Source organism: Engystomops pustulosus, chromosome 2 (assembly GCF_040894005.1).
Source record: "Engystomops pustulosus chromosome 2, aEngPut4.maternal, whole genome shotgun sequence".
Classification (NCBI taxonomy): domain Eukaryota; kingdom Metazoa; phylum Chordata; class Amphibia; order Anura; family Leptodactylidae; genus Engystomops; species Engystomops pustulosus.
The window spans coordinates 126,997,583-127,021,311 of record NC_092412.1 but is presented as its reverse complement, the minus strand read 5'-3'; the positions used below and the strand labels follow the sequence as shown (position 1 = coordinate 127,021,311).

General features: G+C 42.0%; 1 protein-coding gene across 2 annotated transcripts; it reads right to left on the bottom strand.

Moving 5' to 3' along the window:
* Nucleotides 1-1,706: 1,706 nt before the first annotated feature.
* RBBP7 (RB binding protein 7, chromatin remodeling factor) lies at nt 1,707-23,413 on the bottom strand. Of its 2 annotated transcripts, none has more exons than XM_072136320.1 (12): nt 23,202-23,413; nt 19,797-19,941; nt 18,652-18,797; nt 18,112-18,285; nt 16,292-16,407; nt 16,013-16,173; nt 14,380-14,506; nt 11,664-11,741; nt 11,497-11,573; nt 2,619-2,676; nt 2,068-2,178; nt 1,707-1,967 (listed from the first exon to the last, which is right to left on the bottom strand). In XM_072136320.1, the coding sequence occupies exons 1-12, from the start codon at nt 23,215-23,217 to the stop codon at nt 1,899-1,901; spliced, it is 1,278 nt and encodes a 425-aa protein (XP_071992421.1). In that variant the 5' UTR covers nt 23,218-23,413; the 3' UTR covers nt 1,707-1,898. The 2 variants fall into 2 exon arrangements, with proteins under 2 accessions (XP_071992421.1, XP_071992422.1); XM_072136321.1 differs by lacking the exon at nt 23,202-23,413 and adding an exon at nt 23,015-23,033.
* Nucleotides 23,414-23,729: the final 316 nt, after the last annotated feature.

Here is a 23,729-nt window from a genome sequence, read left to right as displayed (position 1 = left end):
TTTTCCTCTCAGGGTCTTTCCATTCCTGACTAATTAGTCCCCTAAGGGTATCGTTAAGGGGAAAAACTCGATGTTTCCTGGCTTTGAGTCCCCCAAACAATTCATCTTCACGAGAAAGAGGGGGTTCCTCATCTTCAAGGTTCAATGTATCCCGCATAGCTTTCAGAAGATCGTCCAGATCTTCATTTTGGAATAAGTAGCGGGAGCTTGTTGCCTGCTCACGATCCTGATGTTCCTGGTCTCCAGCCAGAGAGCAGGAAGGAGAGTCTGAAATGCACCCTTCTTCCTCTGAGGAAGAAGCCGATACTATCCGAGCTTTCTTACGTGGGGGGGCTCCTTGCGTTGCCGCCGCCACCGAAGAAACCACTTTCTCATCTATAAAGGACTTAAGTTCGTCCATAAATGACGTTTTCTCCTCCCGCATGAATTCTTCAATGCAGGTTTTGCAGATCGGTTTCTTATAGCCTTCTAGTAGGGTACGGAAGCACATACTGCATTTTTTAACAGGAATTCTGCTTTTTTCTGGTTTTTCTCTACTCTTTTCAAACAATGACTTGGTGATCACAACAAAAACAAATGTATATCTTGCCACACAGCACCACTCACGTGCACCGGGGGGTGGAGTAGGCCCAAGTCTGCCTCATCAGCCATTATGATGTCTGGGACGGCCAGCCAAGAAAGAACCCGAGTCATAGACCTCAGACCAACTGACTACCCGCTTTTAAGGATTTAAATACCTCCATGGGGAGCCCATCCCCCTGCCGGTGGCCTCCTCCGTGTCCCGCGCCGCGGTCACTTCCGGTCGCGACCGGAAGTCGTCATCGGTCAGGAGGATTTCTGGGAAACGTAGTTCCCGCGTCCGCGCGAGAGTCTGGCGGACCAGCCCGCCGGACGATGTTTCCGTCCAGGGAGAGCCCGCAGCCGCCGGGCCAACCGAGGACCTGTCCGGAGGGGAACTTGGACCGCAGTCGGCGTAACCCCAGGTAAGGTAGGTGAGTATGGAGATCCTTCTCCATTTTTTTTTTTTTTTAAACGTCCCCCCCCCCTTAGGAGGAGAGACACCCTCTCTTGACCTGACCCCTGTAGGGACAGGAAGACACTGGCGGGAGGATGTGGGGGGGAGGCTTTTAACCTCTCTGCTTCCTGTCCCTACAGAGGTCAAGGGTCATCCTCCTAGTGGGCCGTCATGGGGGACGTTATGGAAAAATTAGTTTTCATGTACACATGGCAGTTTTTGTTGAAGTTTATGCACCCCTAGTAGAAATGTATTTAACTAAGCCTTAAGGCAAGCAGAAGTACAGTTTCTTTATTATGGGCTGCTCATGTACAGAAACTCTCCCTCTACTGCTAGAGAATGCCTCTGCATGATATGATTTTTATCTATTTTTTGCTTGGAAAGAAAACTGAAATTTGAAGCATGTGAAAGAACCATTACAGGCAATTACAGACTCAAGGCACAATCAGCAATAATATTGGGTAGGTCCAGCGGCATAACTAGGAGAGGCAGGGTCCCATACACTTGAATGGGACCCCTCTGCTCACTTTATAAAGTGTAATGTGTATTTTTTAGACACATAGTATGAAATTTTCAGAAATACAATAACTATTTAAACTATTCTTTGTAGCTTTGTGTGGATGACATGTCTGGTTGTCGAATGCTTGTACATTACCTCAGGTCATAGCACAATTAAGTTGCAGACATTGCATAACAGGAAGAACACTTTTATTAGACCAGCCATTTCACAAGCCTCGTGTCAAATACAAACATTTTCCGTACAATACAACATATAGGAAAAATAATCTTGAAGGAATATCAACCACTTCACATTGTGTGAAAGTCTGCATTGGTAAACAGGGAAAAAAAAAAAAAAATAGAACAAAATAAAAAAATAGCACATCTAAGATCCTTGCGCCTCCAATTCAGATGGTTGAACGTCTGGCTCTTCATCGTTATAAATATTCTCTGCCTAAAAATAATTAAAAAAAAAGTAGAGAAAATTAAATTCTGGTACACAATTTGTAGCGTCATGCTGTGTTCTGTGTGCACATGCTCGCTCATGAACTTACCATCTGCCAAATCTGCATTATGTTGTCTTCAGACACTGAACAGATAACCCAGGGCTCATTTGGGTTCCAGCTGAAATCCGATATTTTTGCCGTGTGTCCTCCATGGATAAACTATTAAAGGGAAACAGCAGTTAGACTTTTTTTTAACCCATTCTCAACCTATTAAACTTTAAAAATGAAATTGATAAATCACCTTTCAGTTGTCCCTTTTCCAATACCAGAAGCATTTATATTATAGGCAGTCACGAAACATACATTATGCCAGTGACTGCGAACCTAAGGCACGATGTGGTCATTATCCCAGCACAAAGTACACCAGACAGGACTCAAGGCCTCCTATTGCAGTCCCAAGTAGCCCTAAAGGTAACCACACTGATAATGTAGATGGTTTACTTTGTCTCTAAAAGGTTTGACATCACTACATTAGGGACTGGAAAGCTGGTGCAGGAATGTGAGAAATATCCAAGGCAAGATTCTTGTTCAAACAATTTCTGAAGTCACAATAGCCCGTTAATGTTATACTTCTTATGTTGAACAAACCAAAGCCTTACCAATAGTTCAGGGGGACCATCCTCAGCATCTTCTGCAGATTGTTCCTCACCGATTTTGCTAGATATAAAGAAAACAGATTAAGAAATCTGAACATCGGACACAAAACCCAAACTAGCTTAAATAGTTTGCTTTTATGATTCACAAATTTAGTAGGCGGAGTTATCTGCAAGATGGCAGCCATCTACAACCCCCATGATGTCTCTGTTCTCACTCATGGCTCCTACCTCTTATGCTCTGCTCCCAGTGATGATATAACAGACTTTCTTGCTCTGTTACCAAAGTAATGATGTGTAACTGCCATCACTGCACATTGCCTCACTGAGATGGGTCTGACCGCAACACTGGTCATACAGGATACACTGCAACCAACCGACTACAGCCAAACTAGTGATGATCACATGACCTGCCCAGACAGGCGCAGGACATGTGACAAGTTGACATCTTCTGTCCTGTGTCTCCACCACAGAGACAAAGTCACCGGACTAATTAAAGGACCAGTGGCATTTTAATTCATCATTGTGCATCTCCACAGCATTTTTCTGCTAAGGAGAGCAAACAAAACAACTAATTCCATATTGGCTATTTTAATGACCCATTTGAATTATTCTTTTATTACAGGAGTAAGCTTATTTAGAATATAATGAGGGATCTGTGTCTAGGGTAGTACTGTGGGATGCCATGAAAATGTTCCTGCACAGGGCTCTTGCCAGGGAAATTAAAAAAATGTAAAAAAAAATCTAGACAAATTGGATGGGAAGCAGAAGAAAAGCATATTCAATGCTGAACGAGGGAGACAGAGTTGGGATGGGCAGAAGCGCATTAACAGCGCAAGAAACAATTAGACCGGGCAGAGAACAAGCTTATGTTTTTGAAGGAGCAGTTTTATGCCGAGGGGGAACAAACGGGGAAACTGCTAGCGAGGAAGGTGAAAGCCTAGAGAACAAATTCATACATATATGGGTTGAGGGATGTAGAAGGCAGGGAGGACACAGTCATGAAGGGTATACTGGAGGTATTGAGTACTTTCTATAGACAATTGTATTCTTCTAAAGCAAACTATTCGAGGTCCTAATTAAACGGTTATCTAGAAGAGGCGAGTATGCCTAGAGTGCAGCAGCGAGGGAAATGCTGGAGGCCCCAATTTCTTTTGAAGAACTGGAACAGGAGATGGGGGGTATGGCCATTGACAAAGCACCAGGGATGGACGGTCTCCTGATAGAAGTGTTTAAAGAGTTTGGGGAGCTATTATTATCACAATGGTTGGAAATATTGAAAGAAAGCTTTGAACAAGGAAGACTAACGTTTTCCTGTTATGAAGCGCTAATAGTGGTGCTCCTTAAAGAGGGGAAAGATGGCCAGTTACCTTAATCGTATAGACCAGTGTCTATTGACGGCCGATATTAAGCTATTGGCGAACTGGTCGGGGACGGTTGTGCACCGGGATCAGTCCGGATTTATTCCTTCCAAATCGACAGCATTAAATCTCCGGTGACTTTCTGGACAAAGCCATGGTGGTATCACTATCCAAGGCTTTTGATAGCATAGAACGGGAATGCTTATGGGCAGTACTAGGTAAGCTGGGGTTTGGACCCAATTTCATACAGTGGGTCCGTATATTGTATAAATCACCAGTTGTGAACGTGAGGGCGAATGGAGTAGTTTCGGAACAATTTCATTTGCAAAGAGGTACAAGGCAGGGGTATCCTCTGTCACCTCTTATTTGCCCTAGCCATTGAGCCCCTGGCTTGCATGATAAGACAAGACCCGGCCATAAGGGGGTTTAAATTTAGAGGGGGGGGGGGGGGGGTTCATTATATGCAGATGAGAACCCGTCATGCAAAATAACCCCCTAATCTAAATATATTTCCATAAACTGCCATTAGAAAGCATTGCCTCTATCCCTTCATTGTCCCTCTACATGCCTGTAAACCTAAGCAATGAGGTCCTAAAGCTGTATGCAAATGACCTGTGAAATGTCCAATGAGTCATTAGCATATTCAAGCTGTCCAGCTTATTCATAGTATCATAGTATATAAGGCTGGAAGGAGACGCAAGTCCATCAAGTCCAACCTTCAAGAATTAAATAAATGTTTTATCCCCATAACCCGTGATATTTTTTCTCTCCAGAAAGTCATCCAGGCCTCTCTTGAACATGTACATAGAGTCGGCCATAACAACCTCCTGCGGCAGAGAGTTCCACAGTCTCACTGCTCTTACAGTAAAGAACCTTTGTCTATGGTGATGGTAGAATCGCCTCTCCTCTAGGCGTAGAGGATGCCCCCTTGTCCTGGTCACAGGCCGAGGTATAAAAAGATCTTTGGAGAGACCCTTGTACTGTCCGTTCAGGTATTTGTACATTGTAATGAGGTCTCCCCTCAGTCGTCTTTTTTTCTAAACTGAATAATCCCAAATTTTGTAATCTGTCAGTGTATTCTAATCCCCCCATTCCCCTAATAATCCTGGTTGCTCTCCTCTGCACCCGTTCCAGCTCTATTATATCCTTTTTATACACTGGTGCCCAAAACTGTACACAATATTCCATGTGTGGTCTGACCAGGGATTTGTATAAGGGCAAAACTATGGGCCACATTTATCACTTTTGTGCGCCTAAATGTAGTAGTTGCGCCTAAATTCGGGCGCACTGTTTTGCCAGAATTATCACAAGCTACAACCATCTGTGATAAGTTTATTTTCTGCCTCTTATTAATCACTTTACTTTAACACAGTTTAGGCGCAATGTTAGATTCGGGCACTTACATGTGATCCTGCTACAAGCTCCTCTCTGCTTCTCCCACAGCCCAGAATGAAGATAACACTCACAGCAGCACCCAGGTGTGTGACACCCAGCACCCAGTGACCTCCTCAGCAGGGGCTTCTCCTGGAGGGGATCCCCCAGTGCTGGTCTCCTGCTGCACCCCTGTAATTCTGCACAGTATCCCCCTCAGACACTGTGCAGAATTATATGGGGGACACTTGTTTGTAGTATCTGCTACATTCTGCAAGCTTCTGCAAACTTGTGCAAACTTCTCTTGCTCTTGCTGTGAGCTCAGGTTTTGCAGAATATTTTGTAAATAGAAAGTGATGAACTGTAAATAGTCTGCAGCGTCTGTCTGCAGAGTATCTAATTGTATCTATTATATGTTCTAGTGTCTGGCTGAGCTTTGCTGCTAGAAATGAGCTCTTCTGCAAAGGGGCTCAGTGCTTTCTTCTCAGATAACGCCACCTTCGAGCTGGAGTGTTTTTGCGCCCGTTTTTGCGCCTAAATGCAAAAGTCGCACGTGATGAATATCATTAGGCGCAGCAAAACATCTGGAATTGAACGATAGATGAGGGAAAGGTGGTTATTTTAGCTGCGCGGCTAATTTGACGTTTAATCGCAAAAATGGCGCAAAAACGGTGCGCCTAAACGAAAAGGCGCAAAAACAACAGAAAAAACAAGTGATAAATGTGGCCCTATGTCTTTATCATGAGAATCTATTCCTCTCTTGATACATCCCATTATTTTATTTGCTTTAGCAGCAGCCGCCTGGCTCTGGTCACTAAAATTAAGTTTACCATCCACCAATACGCCCAAGTCCTTTTCAGCTTCAGTTTTACTAAGTAATTGACCGTTTAGAACATAATTGTACTTTTTGTTTCCATGGCCCAAGTGCATAACTTTACATTTATCTACATTAAACCTCATCAACCATTTCTCTGCCCATCCCTCAAGCTTCCACAAATCCCTCTGTAATGCTAAACTATCGACCTCAGTATTTATTACTTTACACAGCTTAGTATCATCTGCAAATATTGAAACTTGACTGTGTAAACCCACTACAAGGTCATTAATAAAAATATTAAAAAGAAGTGGCCCCAATACTGACCCCTGTGGCACTCCACTGGTAACATCAACCCAATCTGAGAATGTGCCATTAATGACCACCCTCTGTTTTCTATCACTAAGCCAATTACTTACCCAGATTTTCTCCTATTCCCAGCAGTCTCATTTTATATACCAACCTTTTATGTGGCACGGTGTCAAATGCCTTTGAGAAGTCCAGATATACAACATCCACAGCGTCCCCCAGATCCAGTCTTGAACTTACCTCCTCGTAGAAACCAATCAGATTAGTCTGACAGGACCGATCTCTCATAAACCCATGCTGACGCTGGGTTATAAGGTTGTGCACAGTGAGATACTCCAGGATAGCATCTCTAATAAACCCCTCAAATATTTTCCCCACCACAGCAGTTAGACTTACGGGTCTGTAGTTTCCAGGATCGCTATTTGATCCTTTTTTGTATATTGGTACCACATTTGCTATGCGCCATTCCTGTGGAACATAACCAGTCCTCAGTGAATCTTCAAATATTAGAAATAACGGTCTGTCTATCACCGTACATAATTCATGCAGAACCCGGGGGTGTATGCCATCTGGCCCCGGTGATTTATCTATCTTAGTGGTTGCGAGGCGGCGCCGTACCTCTTCCTGGGTTAAACTGTTGACATTATAAAAAGAATTAACATTATTCCTCATTGTGTCTTCCACCAGGGGATTTTCCTGGGTAAAGACAGTTGAGAAGGCGACATTCAGTAGATTGGCCCTTTCCTCGTCTCCTTCCACCATGACCCCCATGTTATTTCTAAGGGGACCCACACTCTCTGTTTTTAGTTTCTTATCATTTATATACTTGAAAAATAATTTGGGATGATTTTTGCTCTCCCTGGCAATATTTCTCTCAGTCTCTATTTTTGCGGCCTTTATCTGCTTTTTACAGGATTTTTCTCTCTATAATCCTGTAATGCCTCAACGCTACCTTCACGTTTTAGCACCTTAAACGCTTTATCTTTTTCGCTTATTGCTTTCCTTACAAGACTAGTTAGCCACATAGGGTTTTTCTTGTTCCTTTTATGCTTTTTCCCATAAGGTATGTGTTTCTCACAGGACTTTTTCAGAATATATGAGAAAAAGTCCCATTTTGGGGGGGGGGCTTTTGTCCTTGAGAGCATTATCCCAGTCTATGCCTTTAAGGTCTTCCCTTAGTTGCTGAAAATTTGCCCTCCTGAAGTTTAGAGTGTTGGTTGCCCCTTCACTAACGCTCTTAGTAAAGCGTAATACAAAATCAATGATATTATGATCACTATTCCCCAGGTTCCCCCCAACCTGTAGTTTTGATATCCTATCAGGTCTGTTGGTAAGGATAAGGTCCAGCAGTGCCCCCCCTCTTGTTGGCTCCAGGACTAGTTGCGACAGGTAATTGTCTTTTGTTGTTGACAAGAACCTGCTACCTTTGAAGGACCTGCAGGTTTCTGCCCCCCAGTCAATATCTGGGTAATTGAAGTCCCCCATGATAAGTACTTCACCATGCTTTGAAGCCGCATCCATTTCACTTATCAGCATTTCCTCTGCTGCCTCCATTATATTTGGAGCCTTATAACAAACCCCTAGTAATATTTTATTATTCTTTTTCCCTCCCCTTATCTCCACCCATAGGGACTCCACATTTGCGTTACTGATGTCATCTCGCAGGACGGGCTTGAGGCAAGAATTCACATATAAACAAACCCCTCCCCCTTTTTTATTTATACGATCCTTTCTAAAAAGACTATAACCATCTATAGTAACAGCCCAGTCATAGCTACTGTCCAGCCATGTCTCGCTGATACCCACTATATCATATTTCCGTTCCAACATCAAGAGTTCCAGTTCCTCCATTTTGTTTGTGAGGCTTCTGGCATTTGTGTACATGCACTTTATATGGTTTTCCCTGTCCGTATTCCTTTTGTCCTTATTCCCCAATCTCATTCCAGCCCCCCTTCCTCCCCCATGGACTATGACCCTTCCCAGCTCTCTATGTACACCGTCTATTTGCCCTGCACAAGTGTAATTGCCCTCCCCCCAGGTCTCTAGTTTAAACACTCCTCCAACCTTCTAGCCATTTTTTCCCCTAAAACAGCGGCCCCCTCCCCATTGAGGTGCAGCCCATCCCTACTGTAGAGCCTGTAGCCCACAGAAAAGTCATCCCAGTTCTCCATGAACCCAAACCCCTCCTTCCTACACCAACTTTTGAGCCACTTATTTACCTCCTTGATCTCCCGCTGCCTTTCTGGTGTGGCACGTGGTACAGGCAGTATTTCGGAGAAAATTACCTTTGAGGTCCTTGCCCTGAGCTTATGGCCTAAATCTCTGAAATCATTTTTAAGGACCTTCCACCTACCTGTTACTTTGTCATTAGTGCCAATGTGGACCATGACCGCTGGTTCCTCACCAGCCCCTCCCAGTAATCCGTCAACCCGATCCGCAACATGCCGAACCCGAGCACCCGGCAAACAACACACTGTTCGGTATGCACGGTCTTTGTGACAGATTGCCCTGTGTGTTCCCCTAATAATGGAATCTCCCACTACCAGCACCTGTCTGACCTTTCCTGTGCTCCCATTACCCTTCTTACTGGAGCAGACATTCCCCTGGTTGCTAGCGGCCATGGCTTTCTGCAGCATTGCAACCCCAGAGCTGATATCCCCCTCATCCACCAGCCTGGCAAACTTATTGGGGTGCACCAGATCAGGACTAGACTCTCTACAACTCTTCCCTCTACCCCGCCTTCTACATGTTACCCAACTAGCTGCCCCCTCATTCTGCACCTCCATACTTCCCTCCCCACAACCATCTTCCCCAGAGAGTTTGTGCTCCAGGAGCAGCAAACTTCGTTCCATATTATCAATTGCCCGCAGCCTTGAAACTTGCTCATTTAGATCCAGAATCTGGGCTTCCAGATGAGCAATTTTCACACACCCCACACAGCAGTATTCCCCCTCGAACGGCTGTTCAAGGAAAGCATACATGGCACAGGATGTACACCGTGTAGCAATGCCACTTATGGAGTCCATTATTCTAATGGGGATTACAATATAAATATGCACAGAAAGAATTTACAGTCAAAGTAACACAAAACACAGAAGTTACCTGCTAAAGCCCCTCAAACTTAAGTCCCTTAAACCTAAGTCACACTTATGACACTGCACACACTTGGGATCAGTGCACACTCGCTGCCAAGCTCATACACTCGCTTTGCTAATGCTTTTTTTTAAAGTTATCGGCCACAAAAATCTGCAGAGCTCACTGCACAAGATCTGGCTGCAAACCACCAAACAAACTGACCACAGAAGTATATAAAGGCTGCTAATTAGATAGCCACACCCCACTATTAATTAGGCAGCACCTGTGACTATACTGTCTAGATAAGCAAGGTGAATGCCTCCCTATACCCCCCACACAATATACAGATTATGCAAGTAAAATACCTTTAGATCTACTTGGTTGCAATAAAAAACACACAATGAATATCAGGAAATAAAAATGTAGATGCACTTATCTATTTGTTGCAGGATCCAAAACGTACTCCTTCCCTTAAACCTAAGTCACACTTATGACACTGCACACACTTGGGATCAGTGCACACTCGCTGCCAAGCTCATACACTCGCTTTGCTAATGCTTTTTTTTTAAAGTTATCGGCCACAAAAATCTGCAGAGCTCACTGCACAAGATCTGGCTGCAAACCCAATTCATGAGTGGGAGGTACAGCCACACCCCAAGTGCTTGACTGACAGCCTGTATAATGGTGTAATTGCTCCTCCATGTGCTTCCTGGTGCTGGCACCCCCTGCAGCGTGTGTGTGTGCGTGTATATGTATAATATATAATATATATATATATATATATATATATATATATATATATATATATATATATATATATATATATATATATATATATATATATATATATATATATATGAGAAATACAACAGCTACAGGCAGCCAAGTTATAGCAGAACATGTCAGGTACTTGTGTAGCTGATGTCTGTGTATTAGGAGGATGCAGCATGTCAGCAGATAAAGCACAGACACTAGCAATGCGTTACTATACATTACACAGACATGAGCAGGGGGAGAGGGATCCTCGTGAGCTGCTCCAACAGGTAGAGGTGACAGAAATAGTGACAGACCTGATGACAGGTCCTTTAAGATTACATTAATGCCACAATTTTTATACGCATTACGTTGGTGTCCATACTGGAGCACCAAGTTCTTTTTTAGGAAGATTAATAGTTTATTTAGGAATTTAATATGGAAACAGGGAGTACCCATGATAAAATTAGAAACACTACAACTGCCTAAATATAAAGGGGGTTAGCGGTTCAGTGGTGGCACTTTGGAGACACGTTGGAACCAGTGGCTCCACTAGAGGCAGGGAAGCTGGGAAATCGGTACCCAACACTGGCATTGCTGCAGAGAATCTGGAGCGTTTATAATCAGATAATGGGGATAAGATCTTGGAGCAAGTATACCCCATTAAGGAATAATCTGTATCTGGGTGAGGTATATATGTTAGACAATGTCCAAAGATGGAAACAAAAGGGGGTAGGTTATCTACAACAATTGTATGAAGGATCCAATCTCAAGTCCTTCAGTCAGCTGGTGGAGGAATTCGAGATACCCAGGACTATGTTTCATCAGTACCTGCAGTTACAACAAATCTTACAGACACAATTTGAATCTGAGGAGGTTGAGTTTTCATCAATGGGAATTATGACAGGGGTAGTGCAAGCACAGAACATGAGTCTTATTTCAATGTTGTATGGAGCAATTTTGGATAAGCTGTTGGGTGATCCTATGGAAAAACACGAAGAAAATGGGATCTTGAGGTTGGGGAATTGTCGGATGATGAATTGGAGGAGATTTTGGAGTATTTGAGTAAAATATCTTTGAATGTAGCAGGCACTAAAGATGTTCTTAGTTTATTAAAATAAGAAATAAAACCCTTCTTTGTTAATAACCCAACTGTACTTTTCACCAGTTTTACCTTCGTCCCGCCTTATTATATACATACCTCAAATCCCAAACATTTAGCCTCCGATCCGTACCGCTTGAAGCAAGGATAGTTTCATTATGGGGTGACCAGTGTACCTAAATAGTAAGACAGTAAGTTAAAGTCAAGCGTTCAAGCAACAGATGGGCGCAACATCTGCATAACATATTTCCTGAAATTCCACTCACCTGAAATATCTCATCTTTATGGGACTCGAATGAATGAAGCTTAAGTTTTAGGTTCCGGAGATCCCACAATGCAACAGTCTACAACATTAATAACAAGAACTTTAGTCTAATCTGCATAATAAACCCTAGTACATACATTTTATGCTTACAGCTAGGAAAAAAAAAAAGTGCTAGCTGCACTTCACATTGAACAAACAAAGATTCAACATTAAAGGGGTATTTCAGGAATAAGCAAAATACAGCATATACAAATGGGCCCTTGTAATAAAAGCTAATATATAATGTTAAAATATAAATTTTGCTCCCCTTAACAGAAAAATCCTTTTATGAACTAATGATTAATTAAAATGCTACTGGCCCTTTCATTATTCTGTTAATTTTCTCCACCTGAAGCAGACACAGGATAGAAGACAGCACCTGGACACAGTAATGCCATGTGAAGTGATCACAGTTACACATAATTATGGTAACAGATCATGGGATTACTAGTTCATACTAATGCACTGCAATAATTATTTATTGCAGTACATTAGAATTATGCAAGTGCATAGGCCAACAGGTCCAGCCAGGGTTCATTAGATCTCCAGCTGTCCAGCAGTGAAGACAGCACTGCGCAATGGCGGGGCGGGGTGCGGAGAGGGAGCCCCTCCCTATCCAGGTACATGGATCCCTGTGTCACATCATTGACAACGGGATCTAAAGGGTTTAACAGGCATTCAGATCCACACTTTCAGTCTAACCCGCTTGCTCAAGGCCCCTTAGTGTCTCAGGCAGAAACCAATAAGGGCGGTTACTAGTTAATGATCCCTGTAATGAAAAAAAAGTAACCCCCTCAGGACAAATCCAGTTTATAGCGTAATAACATGTCACAGGTCGGCCAGTGCTAAGCCCTCTCGGGTCTTGCACATTGTAATGAATGAGGGGGAAAATCCCCATATACTACCCTACAGTAATATGGCAGTATATTGTAGGATCAATTGGACAACCTAGGGTTAAAGTAAAAAAAATAAAATAAAAAAAAAAGTATAATAAAAGACCAAAAAATTCAAATAACCCCCCTTTCCCTAGAACTGGTATAAATAAACAGTGAAAAAAAAAAATCAAACACATTAGGTATTGCCGCATCCAAAAATGCCCAATCAAAATATGTTTTTTCACTGCATTTAACCCTGTAACGGAATATAGTGCCCAAAGCAGGAAATGGCACATTTTTTAATATAAATATGTATAGTCCTAAAAATGGTAGCATTGAAAAGTCGCAAAAAATGACACCACCCACAGCTCCGTACAGCAAAGCATGAAAAAGTTATTAGCGCCAGAAGATTGCAAAATAATAAAAAAAAAATTCTACACCAGTTTTCAATTTTTGTAAATGTAGGAAAACATAAAACCAATACAAATCTGGTATCCCCATGATCACACCGACCCAAAGAATAAAGTGGACCTGTCATTTGGGGCGTGCAGTGAATGCCGTAAAATCCAAGCCTACAAGAAAATGGCGCAAATGCCATCACAAAGCTCTGTACGTGTAAAAATAAAAAAAGTTAGATTTGATTGTGGGGAGTGAAAAAATGGAAATGAAAAAACAAAAAAGGGCCAGGTCCTTGAAGCGTTAAAGCACAGCCCCATTTTTTTTTTAATCCTGACATGTGTCGTTTTATATGATTATAACTTTTGAACACTTATCAATAGATTTTGCAGCCAGATCTTTTTAGGCAAGTCCTAAAAAATTGCACTGGGTCTTATTTTTGGGATGCTCTTATTTTCAGGGGAAAAGGGTAGATTTACATAATACAGTCCTGCATATTCAAAATCCAAAGATAGTATGGTAGTGTTATGGACTTGCATCCAACATGGCTCGTTTCACAGTCCGAGGAGGTTTCTTTGAAACAAGCTTAACCAGCCGTAATAGTACGGCACATGTCCGGTGCATGAAGAGGGCTCACGAGTTGGTCTTCCAAAGCTCAAAGTGGCCTCATTTTAACTGATTCATTGCAATGTGCAATCAATAAAAAGTGATCAAAAGGTTGTACAGTTTTAAATATTGTAGCATTGAAAACTTCATCAAAAGTCGCAAAGTATGACACCATCCACAGCTCCGTATACAAAAGTATAAAAAGTTATTAGCGACAGAACATAGCAAAATCAAAAATTTTTTGTACAGGTGGATTTAATTTTTGTAAGTGTTTAAATGCATTATAAAACCTATACACATTTGTTATCGCACCGATAACTTTTTTGAGGAGCTGGAAAGGAGCAGTCCCCCCCCCCCCCCACCCTTGGGGAACAGCTACTCCATGTGACCTTTTCAAATATATGAAAACGTCCATCACTTGGCTTAGCAACGCCCCCTGCTCCTCTACAGCCAGTCCCGAGTGAGGGGAGTTATTCATATATTTGAAAAGGTCACATGTTTCCCAAGGGTGGGGGGTGGGAAAACTGCTCCTTTCCAGCCCCTCCCATTAGGCAACTGCCTAGTCACACAGCAGATGCTAATGAAAGGTACAATATAACATATCTTTTTTTTCTGTAAAACCAATTTTTTATACAAACACACTTTGGCAGTGTATGTACTATGCTCTGTGGGGACTAGGGGAGTGCTAAAAATGGCTCTCCTGGTGACAGGTTCCCTTTAAGTAAAATTGGAAGGAACCATCAATTTTAGCAAGAAAATGACCGATTTGTGCAGTGCTCTGTATTTGTAAGGTATTATTACCTTATCCGCGGATCCTGTAGCAAGGATAAATTCACTATATGGATTAAAGGACAGGCAGTTGACTTCAGCTGTATGTGCATCCACCGAGTGACTTGGTTTAGAAGTTGTGTTTGACCGTGTGTCCCAACTGGCAGAAAAAACAAAAAAAACAATACAATACTACATATGCTGAAAGTTCTAAACTTCAATATCGACTATCCAGTATCATATGCCCTTTCATTGCCAACAGCCTACAAAGAATTACCATCAATTTCCTAATCATACAATAATACAATTCAACTTTATTGATCCCCTGGGATACACTCAGAGGTACTATTTACCTGAACCAAGTCTACATTGCTACACATTGGGAGAGATTTATCATCAAGTTTCTGAGGTAAAACTGTTCTAGTTGTCCATGGAAACCAATCAGAGCTCAGCTTTAATTTTATAAACAGCTGTCTGAAAGTGAAAGCTGAGCTCTGATTGGTTGCCATGGGCAACTAGAACAGTTCTGCTCCAAGAGACTTGTGATAAATCTCCCCCATTATGTTTGATGCGGTCAGTCTAAGGTAAATGTTCACTAGCATTTTACAAGTGGAATTGGCAGAAAAAACAAAAATTTTTGAAATGGGAGACATGGCCATGCGTCACACTGAACTGCTGCTTTGGCCAAAACCTGGTTGCTGATTAGAATTATATGGGACTGATCAAATAGGCAGTATACTGCAAAAGAAACCAACAGTCGTTTTTACAGCTGTTCAGGACTTTGCAGTTTAGAAGTAGATTTTTCTGCTGCAGTACTCACAGACAAGTCCTGCAAGGATTGAGTTATTTTTTACTTCCTAACAACCTATGTTGCAATAGTTTGTCAGAAGGCAGTTAAGGGAGTATGGAGAGGACTCACAGGCTGAACCCTCTTCCATACAGCCCAGGTAAAATGCCACATAGAATTAAAAAAAGGTACTAGCGTTAGAAGCAAAAAGTGAAATCTAGTAAATACAGTCACTTGGCAGTTCAATCAGATACACAGAAAACAATCATGTATACAGCTCACTATATAAAGAAAAAAAAGTGGCTCCTTAGAGGGGGGTATATACTGTATTGCAGTGTACTGTAAAATCACAATCTGTAAAAGGCTCCTTTACAGATCCTTCTATGACAGGCACTAGACCAGTGATGGCGAACCTTTTAGAGACTGAGTGCCCAAACTACAACAAAGACCCGCTTATTTATCGCAAAGTGCCAACACAGAAATTCAATTTGTGATTTATACTCCCTGTTTTGTCACAGGTTTCATTGATATCAGCACCCTGAGGCACCAATAAAGCAGAAAGTAGTCCCAGGTTGAGCTGTCACTTTAAAATAGCTTTGTGCACAGCAAGTCCTGGGCTGTCTGGGACTGCAGGAAGATACCTGGAGTCATCTCTGGTGATGGCCTGAGTGCCCACAAGAAGGGCTCTGAGTGCCACCTCTGGCACCAGTGCCATAGGTTAGCCATCACTGCACTAGACCTTTGTTAAATGTCCCAGCTGTCATCACAACCAGTCAGTGTCTCATTTAAGTGGCACTACCGCATTTATTGCCAACACCAAGGTGTTAAAAAGATGTCTCAAAGCTGGTTTCACATTTATTTGCAACTTACAATACTTACATCATAAGCTTTTGATCATCTGCAACAGATCCAAACAATGACTCATGCAATAGATGCCATGCTACGTCCTCCACCACTGCCGAATGGCCAGTAAAGATAGCTTTAGCATCAATTACTTTTCCTTCCTTTGGTCCAGCACTTATGTCCCACAAGCAAACAGTCTGGGGAGAAAAGTATCTTTAATTTAAAATGTAACCTTTCAAGTCATAAAAACCTAATGTAGCATTACTAAATCCCACATTGAATACTGAAGAATCAGAAGAAATTTGGCTTACTCACATGATCATCGGATGCACTTAGCAGGTGCCCACTTAAGTTAGAATTCCAAGACAGACCATATCCCTCTTTCTGATGACCTCTTAATCGAAGGTCAGGATTGCACTCTCCACTAGGGTCTAAGAAGCATGACAGAAAGCAACTAGTTAAAACACAAAGAAACTTGGAGGTCCCGTCACCAGATTTTGTTCCCCACCCCGACTAAAAATGTCTGCTGATAAAGAGTTACAAGTTCTCCATATATCACGTAAAGTTAGCTGCCAGTGGGGCACTGTACCCAAAAAGTTTTTCGAATATGCAAATTAGCTTTTCTGACTCATCTCTGGCAGCCTGAGTGCAGAAGAGTCAAAGATACCAGTGAACGACACCCCATTATTGTGACCGACAGCGGTGTCTCTTCACCGCTCTGCCTCCTTGTACTTAGGGGCCGTCTGCTAATATTCAACTACAGACAAAGCTCTATGTACAGATGCAAAATATTGTGACAATCTTTACACGGTGCCTTGTGTTACTTTCATTTTTTTTTTTAAGTATTTATTTTTGCAATTTTTTGATTTTTTTTTTTTTACAATTACAATAAACAAAACCAAAGAACAAGATTGTCTGTTACATATTTCCCCCCCCCCCCCACAATGCAGAATTATTAAATAACATCCATGGTAACAATCAGGGTCTTACTGCGTTCCAATATTAACTAAGGGATATTGCGCAATAAATGACAGCAAATAATGTAGCCAGACGTCTTGTTATGACACAAATAACTAATGACACAGACAATCAGTCACACACGCATGCATACAAGCACTCAGTCTCCATTATGGAGAGAAGTAGATACCACATGTGATTATAAGGCTGTGTGGGGTGTCACGCACTATCTGTTGTGTTACTTTCATGACATGTGACATTGCAGGTCTGAGCCTTCTAAGAATAGCAAACTGTACCCCATTTATGTGATTACATGGAGAGGAGTAGAAGTCAATAGAGGTTGCGGCGACTTCATGTAGAGGCACGGTGGCTGAGTGAGTAGCACTTCTGCCTTGCAGCACTGGGGTCCTGGGTTCAAATCCCACCAAGGTCAACAACTGCAAACAGTTTGTATGTTCTCTCCGTGTTTGGGTGGGTTTCCTCCCACACTCCAACCTACTAGTATGTTTTGTTATTAGATTGTGAGCCCCATAGGGACAGGGACCAATTTGACATTCTTTGTGCAGCACTGTGTAATCTGTATGCGCTATATAAATAAATAATAATAATTATTATATTACATGCATGGGGTACAGTTTGCCATTATTAAGAGGCCAAAATACCTGAGGTGATGTCACTCTGGTCACATTGCATGAAATGTGACCAGTGAGGCATAAGGCATGGGGAGGATAAAATAGGAGGGGCCAGCCAAGCAGGAGACACCCCCTCTGATGCCAGCTAATATATACTATAAAAAGGTGATTTCTGTGGATGTAAGCAAAATAATTATTAGCTTAAAGAAGGGGAGGGGAGGAGGGGAGGGGGGGAGGGGTGTCAGTCCGAGATCTATAGGAACCTGTCACTGGCTGTATATGTGCGAATGTTGGGACAGGTCCCATGCTTTGCAATTTTTCATAGATTTAAAGTACAAAATGCAAAAATTTGCTAAAGTATATTTCCTTCATGTAAAGGCATAATTCAACCCTCAAAAGCTCTGCTATTAAGGGAGAGAACCCTTTGAGCTTCAGGGTCAGCAACAAATGAGGTCTAGTTCTGTACAGAATTCCAGCCAATTGTCAGTGTTTTTTCTCATATGCATGCACCATATTCTGAAAGTTTACCTAAAAGGGTTGACTTACCAGGTTTAGATGGGTGCTTCGTGTAATCAAATACCAGCACATCAGACGATGGAGTTTTTGTAGCAATAATACATGGATTCTGAGGCATGTATCTGGCCCGATTCACTTCGCCTTCATGATTGATCTTAATTTCTGTTTCAATTTTGCCACTGACAGAACCAAATCCACCAAATTCTGAAATGCACAGCACCATAAAACAGAATGAAATAGACACTAAATAATTCTTAAGTAGGTTAGCTAGCGATCACCCTAGCGTAAAAGTGAAATCTGTAAAAAACAGTCACTAGGAAGTCATTACTGCAGTTTTGAATGAGAATTATGAAAATCTACTCATTTCCCAAGTTTGGCTTTCATACGACAAACCGTTTCAGGTGTGGAACTGGTTCCTAAAATACAGGTTTATCATAAATGGTTAACACAAAGCTGCATTGAAGAACTACAAATAGATGGCACAAAAAAAAAAAAAAAAAAAATCTTATCAGGAAAAGGGTCACCACATAACTACATCAGGTTCAGCAGTGAATTTACATTCTGCCTTACCTCCTTTCTCACTGTCATAGTGCGAAGCATCAAACTGTGCATCATCGTTGGGGATCTGGACTCTAGCCACTACTAGGTGATTCTGCTCATCAGAAGTGTGAGTACCAAGCACCAACCAATGCAAGGCATAATCTTTACCTTCTGGCCTATAAAGGAGAGAAAGCAGCAGTGTCACACAAGAGTAACTTCACTTTGCTCCCAAGTACCTTAACGCTTGGAAAAAGGAACAGAGGTTGCATGAGCACGTTGCAGAGTCAAAAAAAAAAAAATCTTCATAACACTTATGATTTACCCATTGGAAACATCACCAACATTAAATCAGCAGGGTCCTGGCATGCCCGTCTATCCACTGTAGAAGGTACTGGAAGCTTACGCTCTAAAACCCCTCAGATCAGGCCTTTTCCCCATAATTAAGTTTGTTTTTCACATCCTACATTCGAAAAGCCATAATAATGTGCAACCTACTGAAAAGTTCTGAAAAATCTTGGAGGTGAAATTGACAAAACTGCTGTGCCATTTTCATACAGTCTAGGTTTTTCCTACTTTATTGCTGGAGTCAGTATCCTTAACATACAATTTGTTATATCTGTGATTGCACCAACCACTTGGCCTGTACAGGGAGAGCACCAGCATAGAACCTATAACATATTGGGTAATGAACCCAGACTGAGGATGCATTCTCAGGCTCTGATTTTTTTAATGTAGTTTTTGATGACCAAACCAGGAGTGAATTGAAGAAGAAGCTTCTCTCAATTATATGTTCACTCATTATAATCCACATTCGTTTTTGTTTTCATATACTATCTGAAAAACCGAACGCGTGAACACACCTCAAACATTGTAACGAAGTCTGATCTCAATCCAATTAGGTGCTCACATGTTGCATTTTGATATAATCCGAGGGCTACCCTATGATCACGTCGTTGTAACATTGAGTGTCTATCGCATTCGCTGAAAGCAATTTTACCTCACCACATGATGACAAGGGAAGCCCTTGGATTCAAAACGCCAACAGCCTAGCATGATTGATTTTTACTAAAAAAACACAAAAGTGAAAACCAGATATAAATCCATATAAACAATAAACAACTCAAACCCAAAGATACATTCACACTAAACAGGAGAGGGATTTGACAAATATTTACCTTGTAACATCTGGAAGCCACTGTACAGTAAGACTTGGCCACTCCAGGGCATGCGTCATTACCAAGTCATAGAGAAATGGAGTATTTTTCTTCCAGATTTTGTACTCCTCATTTATAACACGTTCTTCCACAGTATCTTCAAACACTAAAGAGAACAAATTAAATAAGTTGCCAACAAATTAAAAAACAAATTGTTAAAAGGTCTTACAGAATAACGTTGAATGTTTAGATCCAAGTAAATCAAAATAAGGCTCATAAGGCAAGAGCAACCCATTTAATAAAACTAAAATTCTCCAGGAGCGAGTATTGGGTCCCCAAATGCACAAGTGAAAGGGGGCGTGTGTGAACACCTAGGTGTTACAAATGCATCAGACCAAGTCGCATTATGTGCATTGTGACAGGAGTGAGTTTTTGCCGTTGTAATCACCGAAGTAAAAAAGTCATTTTATTGAACAAGGGTTATCACAATGCACGTTTTTGCATTCCTTTGGCACAATTGGGGAGATTCATCAGGCTGTCCACACCAGAATTCTGGAATGAAAAGCTAAAATTCCTAACGCCATATTAATGGTTTAAAACAAATTTTGGTCACTTTTTTTTGGTTGAAAGTATGGAAAAGAAAAAAGGGCGTGGACACAACAACAAAAAAATTCTATGCACCAGGAAATTACGGTAAGTCTGCCGTAGCAACTCATTAGTTGCTACGGCAGACTTACCGTAATTTCCTGGTGCATAGAATTTTTTTGTTGTTGTGTCCACGCCCTTTTTTCTTTTCCATACTTTCAACCAAAAAACTTTCAAGTGCAAAGTATCACTTGATAGTCATAGATTTCATTTAGCACCATAATAAATTTGGTGCAGGCTGGTTTAGTGGTATGCTGCAATGGTCTAATGTGCAACACACTGATATATCTTCCACAATGTTTTTTTTTTCTTTTAACTTCGAGTGTTGGCGGATTTAAAATGTCACAGATTTTAAAAACTTGTCTGCTTTCTTTCACAAACAGGTAACACGTGCTAATGCCACTCTGCTACATACAGCAAACTTTAGTCAGGGCTGGTGCTTAAATGGAAGAAAGCAGCAATGCCAAATAGAACCTTTTATTTTATTTTTTTAACATGTCACCATTTTTGACATGGAGCAGACTGGATGATGACGTACGTCGAGGCAATCCGCACATGGGAGGTCATACTGATATAAAAGGCCCATAAAATTTTGGGAATCAAAAGAAAACTAAGCACAATTTTGTAATGACATTGCATTGTTGTATTCATTTACTTGTAGAATTATTTTTTATCAGATTTTCATATTCCCAGAATACTCCTTTCCAACAAGGACACTTATTTAACGGAAGGGACACATCCATTAAAGCAACAGCCATGAGGCCATTGATCTATTAAATTCAGCCGTGTGCCATACGTCAAAACAAGAACGGACAGCACTTGTCATTTGACATGTCAGTTTTCTATAATGAAGTTTGTAAATGTTGTGGTTGAAGTGCTGCTGGTATTATATTGAATAGTTCATTCGTACCAAGACGACTCAAAATACTAAGCGTAATATTTCTACAGTGCACAAAAAAAATTTGTGCAACCTCTGGAAGCACATAAATGCAACAGATAAGACAACTCCAGTTAACCCATGGCAAGAATCACAGCACCTGTGAAAAAAATAAATAAATGATTACCTCCTACTTGGTATACAGAAGATCAGTTGTGATGTCACTGTGATATGCACAGTGCATATACCCGTTATAGCATAATACAGGCTGTATCATGCTGCAGTCCTTACAATCCCAACACACTGGAATTAGGCTTCATACAATACAGTATTGCAAAGGTGGACAACGGTCCAGCAAGCAGCACCAAGCCCACCTATGTACATAGAAACTGAGTGGACATGCCGCGGGGGTTGCACGTTCCGATAGCATTGTGTTCATAACTTGCCGCTAGCACACAGGGGGGGCAGGCCGAGGTCCGATCGCATATGCGTTACCCTGGAAACTCATGCAATCGATAACCTGATTACATGCGTATCTTTGGAAACGCATATGCGATCGGGCTGAGGCTTGCCCCCTGTGCGCTAGTGTTGCAATATAAACGCAACGGTAACTGAACATGTGACCGCGGCCAAAAAGAAGCAACATCAGGACAGCAACTGGGATAACATGACATGATTTAATGGCCAACTGCTAATTGATTCTCAGATTACAAAACTTTCGTACACTGAAAGAACTTTACATGAATTGTGAATTATACATTTTTATTGCACTTTAATTTTCTGCGTCATTTCCTAACAGAGGAATTCTCAGTACAGCCATGGTAAAACCCACAAGAAAATCAAGAAATTTCAGGTGCAGTGTTGATTTTCTGCCATGTAACTGAGGATCTGGTGATGAGTTTTCACCCACTGCAGGAATATTTAATAGTGTGGTGCGGTACAGCAAATACGTTGCCAACATGTTCAGTAGGGGTCTAACCTCACACAATGTCAATCATTGCCATGGCTAGCGGCAAAAGGCATCGATTTGCAGGATTGCCCAAGCAATACGCCTGGGTCACAAGGACGAATTCAAACTAAAACTACTGAACTGCTCATCTCTAGAGGCAATGCGTTTTCACACCAGAAGGGTGTTTTTACCAGTCATAAGGATGCATAAGCTACGTGCATGCAGCCAGTACATCCTTTTGTATTCTTTAGGCCCCACAACTATCCTGCAATATAGATTGCAAACTACCTCCCTGCTAGCTTTATACCACCAGTGAGTAAATGGTGCACAAAATGTCAACTACTCATTAGGCTCTGCGGCCAATCCCTGTAATGTCACAAGCTGCCACTCAAAGATTGGCTGTAATTGTAAGCTCTTGTGAGCAGGACTCATTCTAATTTCATCTGAATGTTTTATTACTCTCCATCTTATTTTGTCTATGTGTAAAAATGAGCACCAAATAAAGTATGTTGTATATTATGTACATGAAACCCTGTATAGTACCCACAAGGCAGCAATCACTATTACAAGAGGAAAAAGGCCACTGCATAATATGCATCAATTTGAGGGACCCCCAAGTTGTCCCCTTCCCCACATACACAATGATATATTAGGCGCCAGGGAGATGGCTATTCTATAATCCTGGACCAGCAGGACGTGGGCCCACTGCCTGGCATGGGGAAGCCCGATCAGTGCTATATTCCAATGTCCCCCGTGACATAGACACACCGAGCACAGAACAATGAGGCAATGCGGCGGGGAAATGAATGGGGCCGGATACACAAAGGTAGACACCGGGAGGAAAGTCTTCCCTCCACGAGCGGGAATCTACGCCATGACAGCGCTCGGGCCGGTTGTACCGGCTACAAAACGACACAGAACACCGGTCGTCAGCCCGCGGCCAGGCCCCGCTTACTTTCTTTATTCGCCATCTTCTCGCCTCTTCCAGATGGTCACCACCCGCAGAGACAGGGTCCTCTCACTACCTCCCCGCCGGTCACCGGAGGAGCTTCCCGCGCGAAACTACAAGAAAAAGGCTGAGGTGACGCAGCCAGCAGAACCGCGCCAAACTTCCAGTGATACTTGTAACAGCAGCACGCCGTCTCCTGCTCCGCCCCCGACACGCTGCGGCGTAAAGCGCCATGCTCCGAGCAGCCAATCAGCGGGCTCGAGCTAAAGGTGTCAGGGCAGCCATGTTTAACACTGGCAGGAGAAAGAGAAGGGTTTATAAAATGGTTATCAGGGATGGAAGCTAGTCATCTCCACCAGGGCTATGTTATTGGTAGAGGTCCCCTAGTGGTCAGTCCTAAGCACATCTAATAATGTAACACATGTAATACTGATCACATAGATTTGGCTGCACCACATACAGCAGAAGAGTAGAACCAGGTAACAAATATTAATGTCTTACAGTAATTGCTATTACTGCTCTACTATTACTATT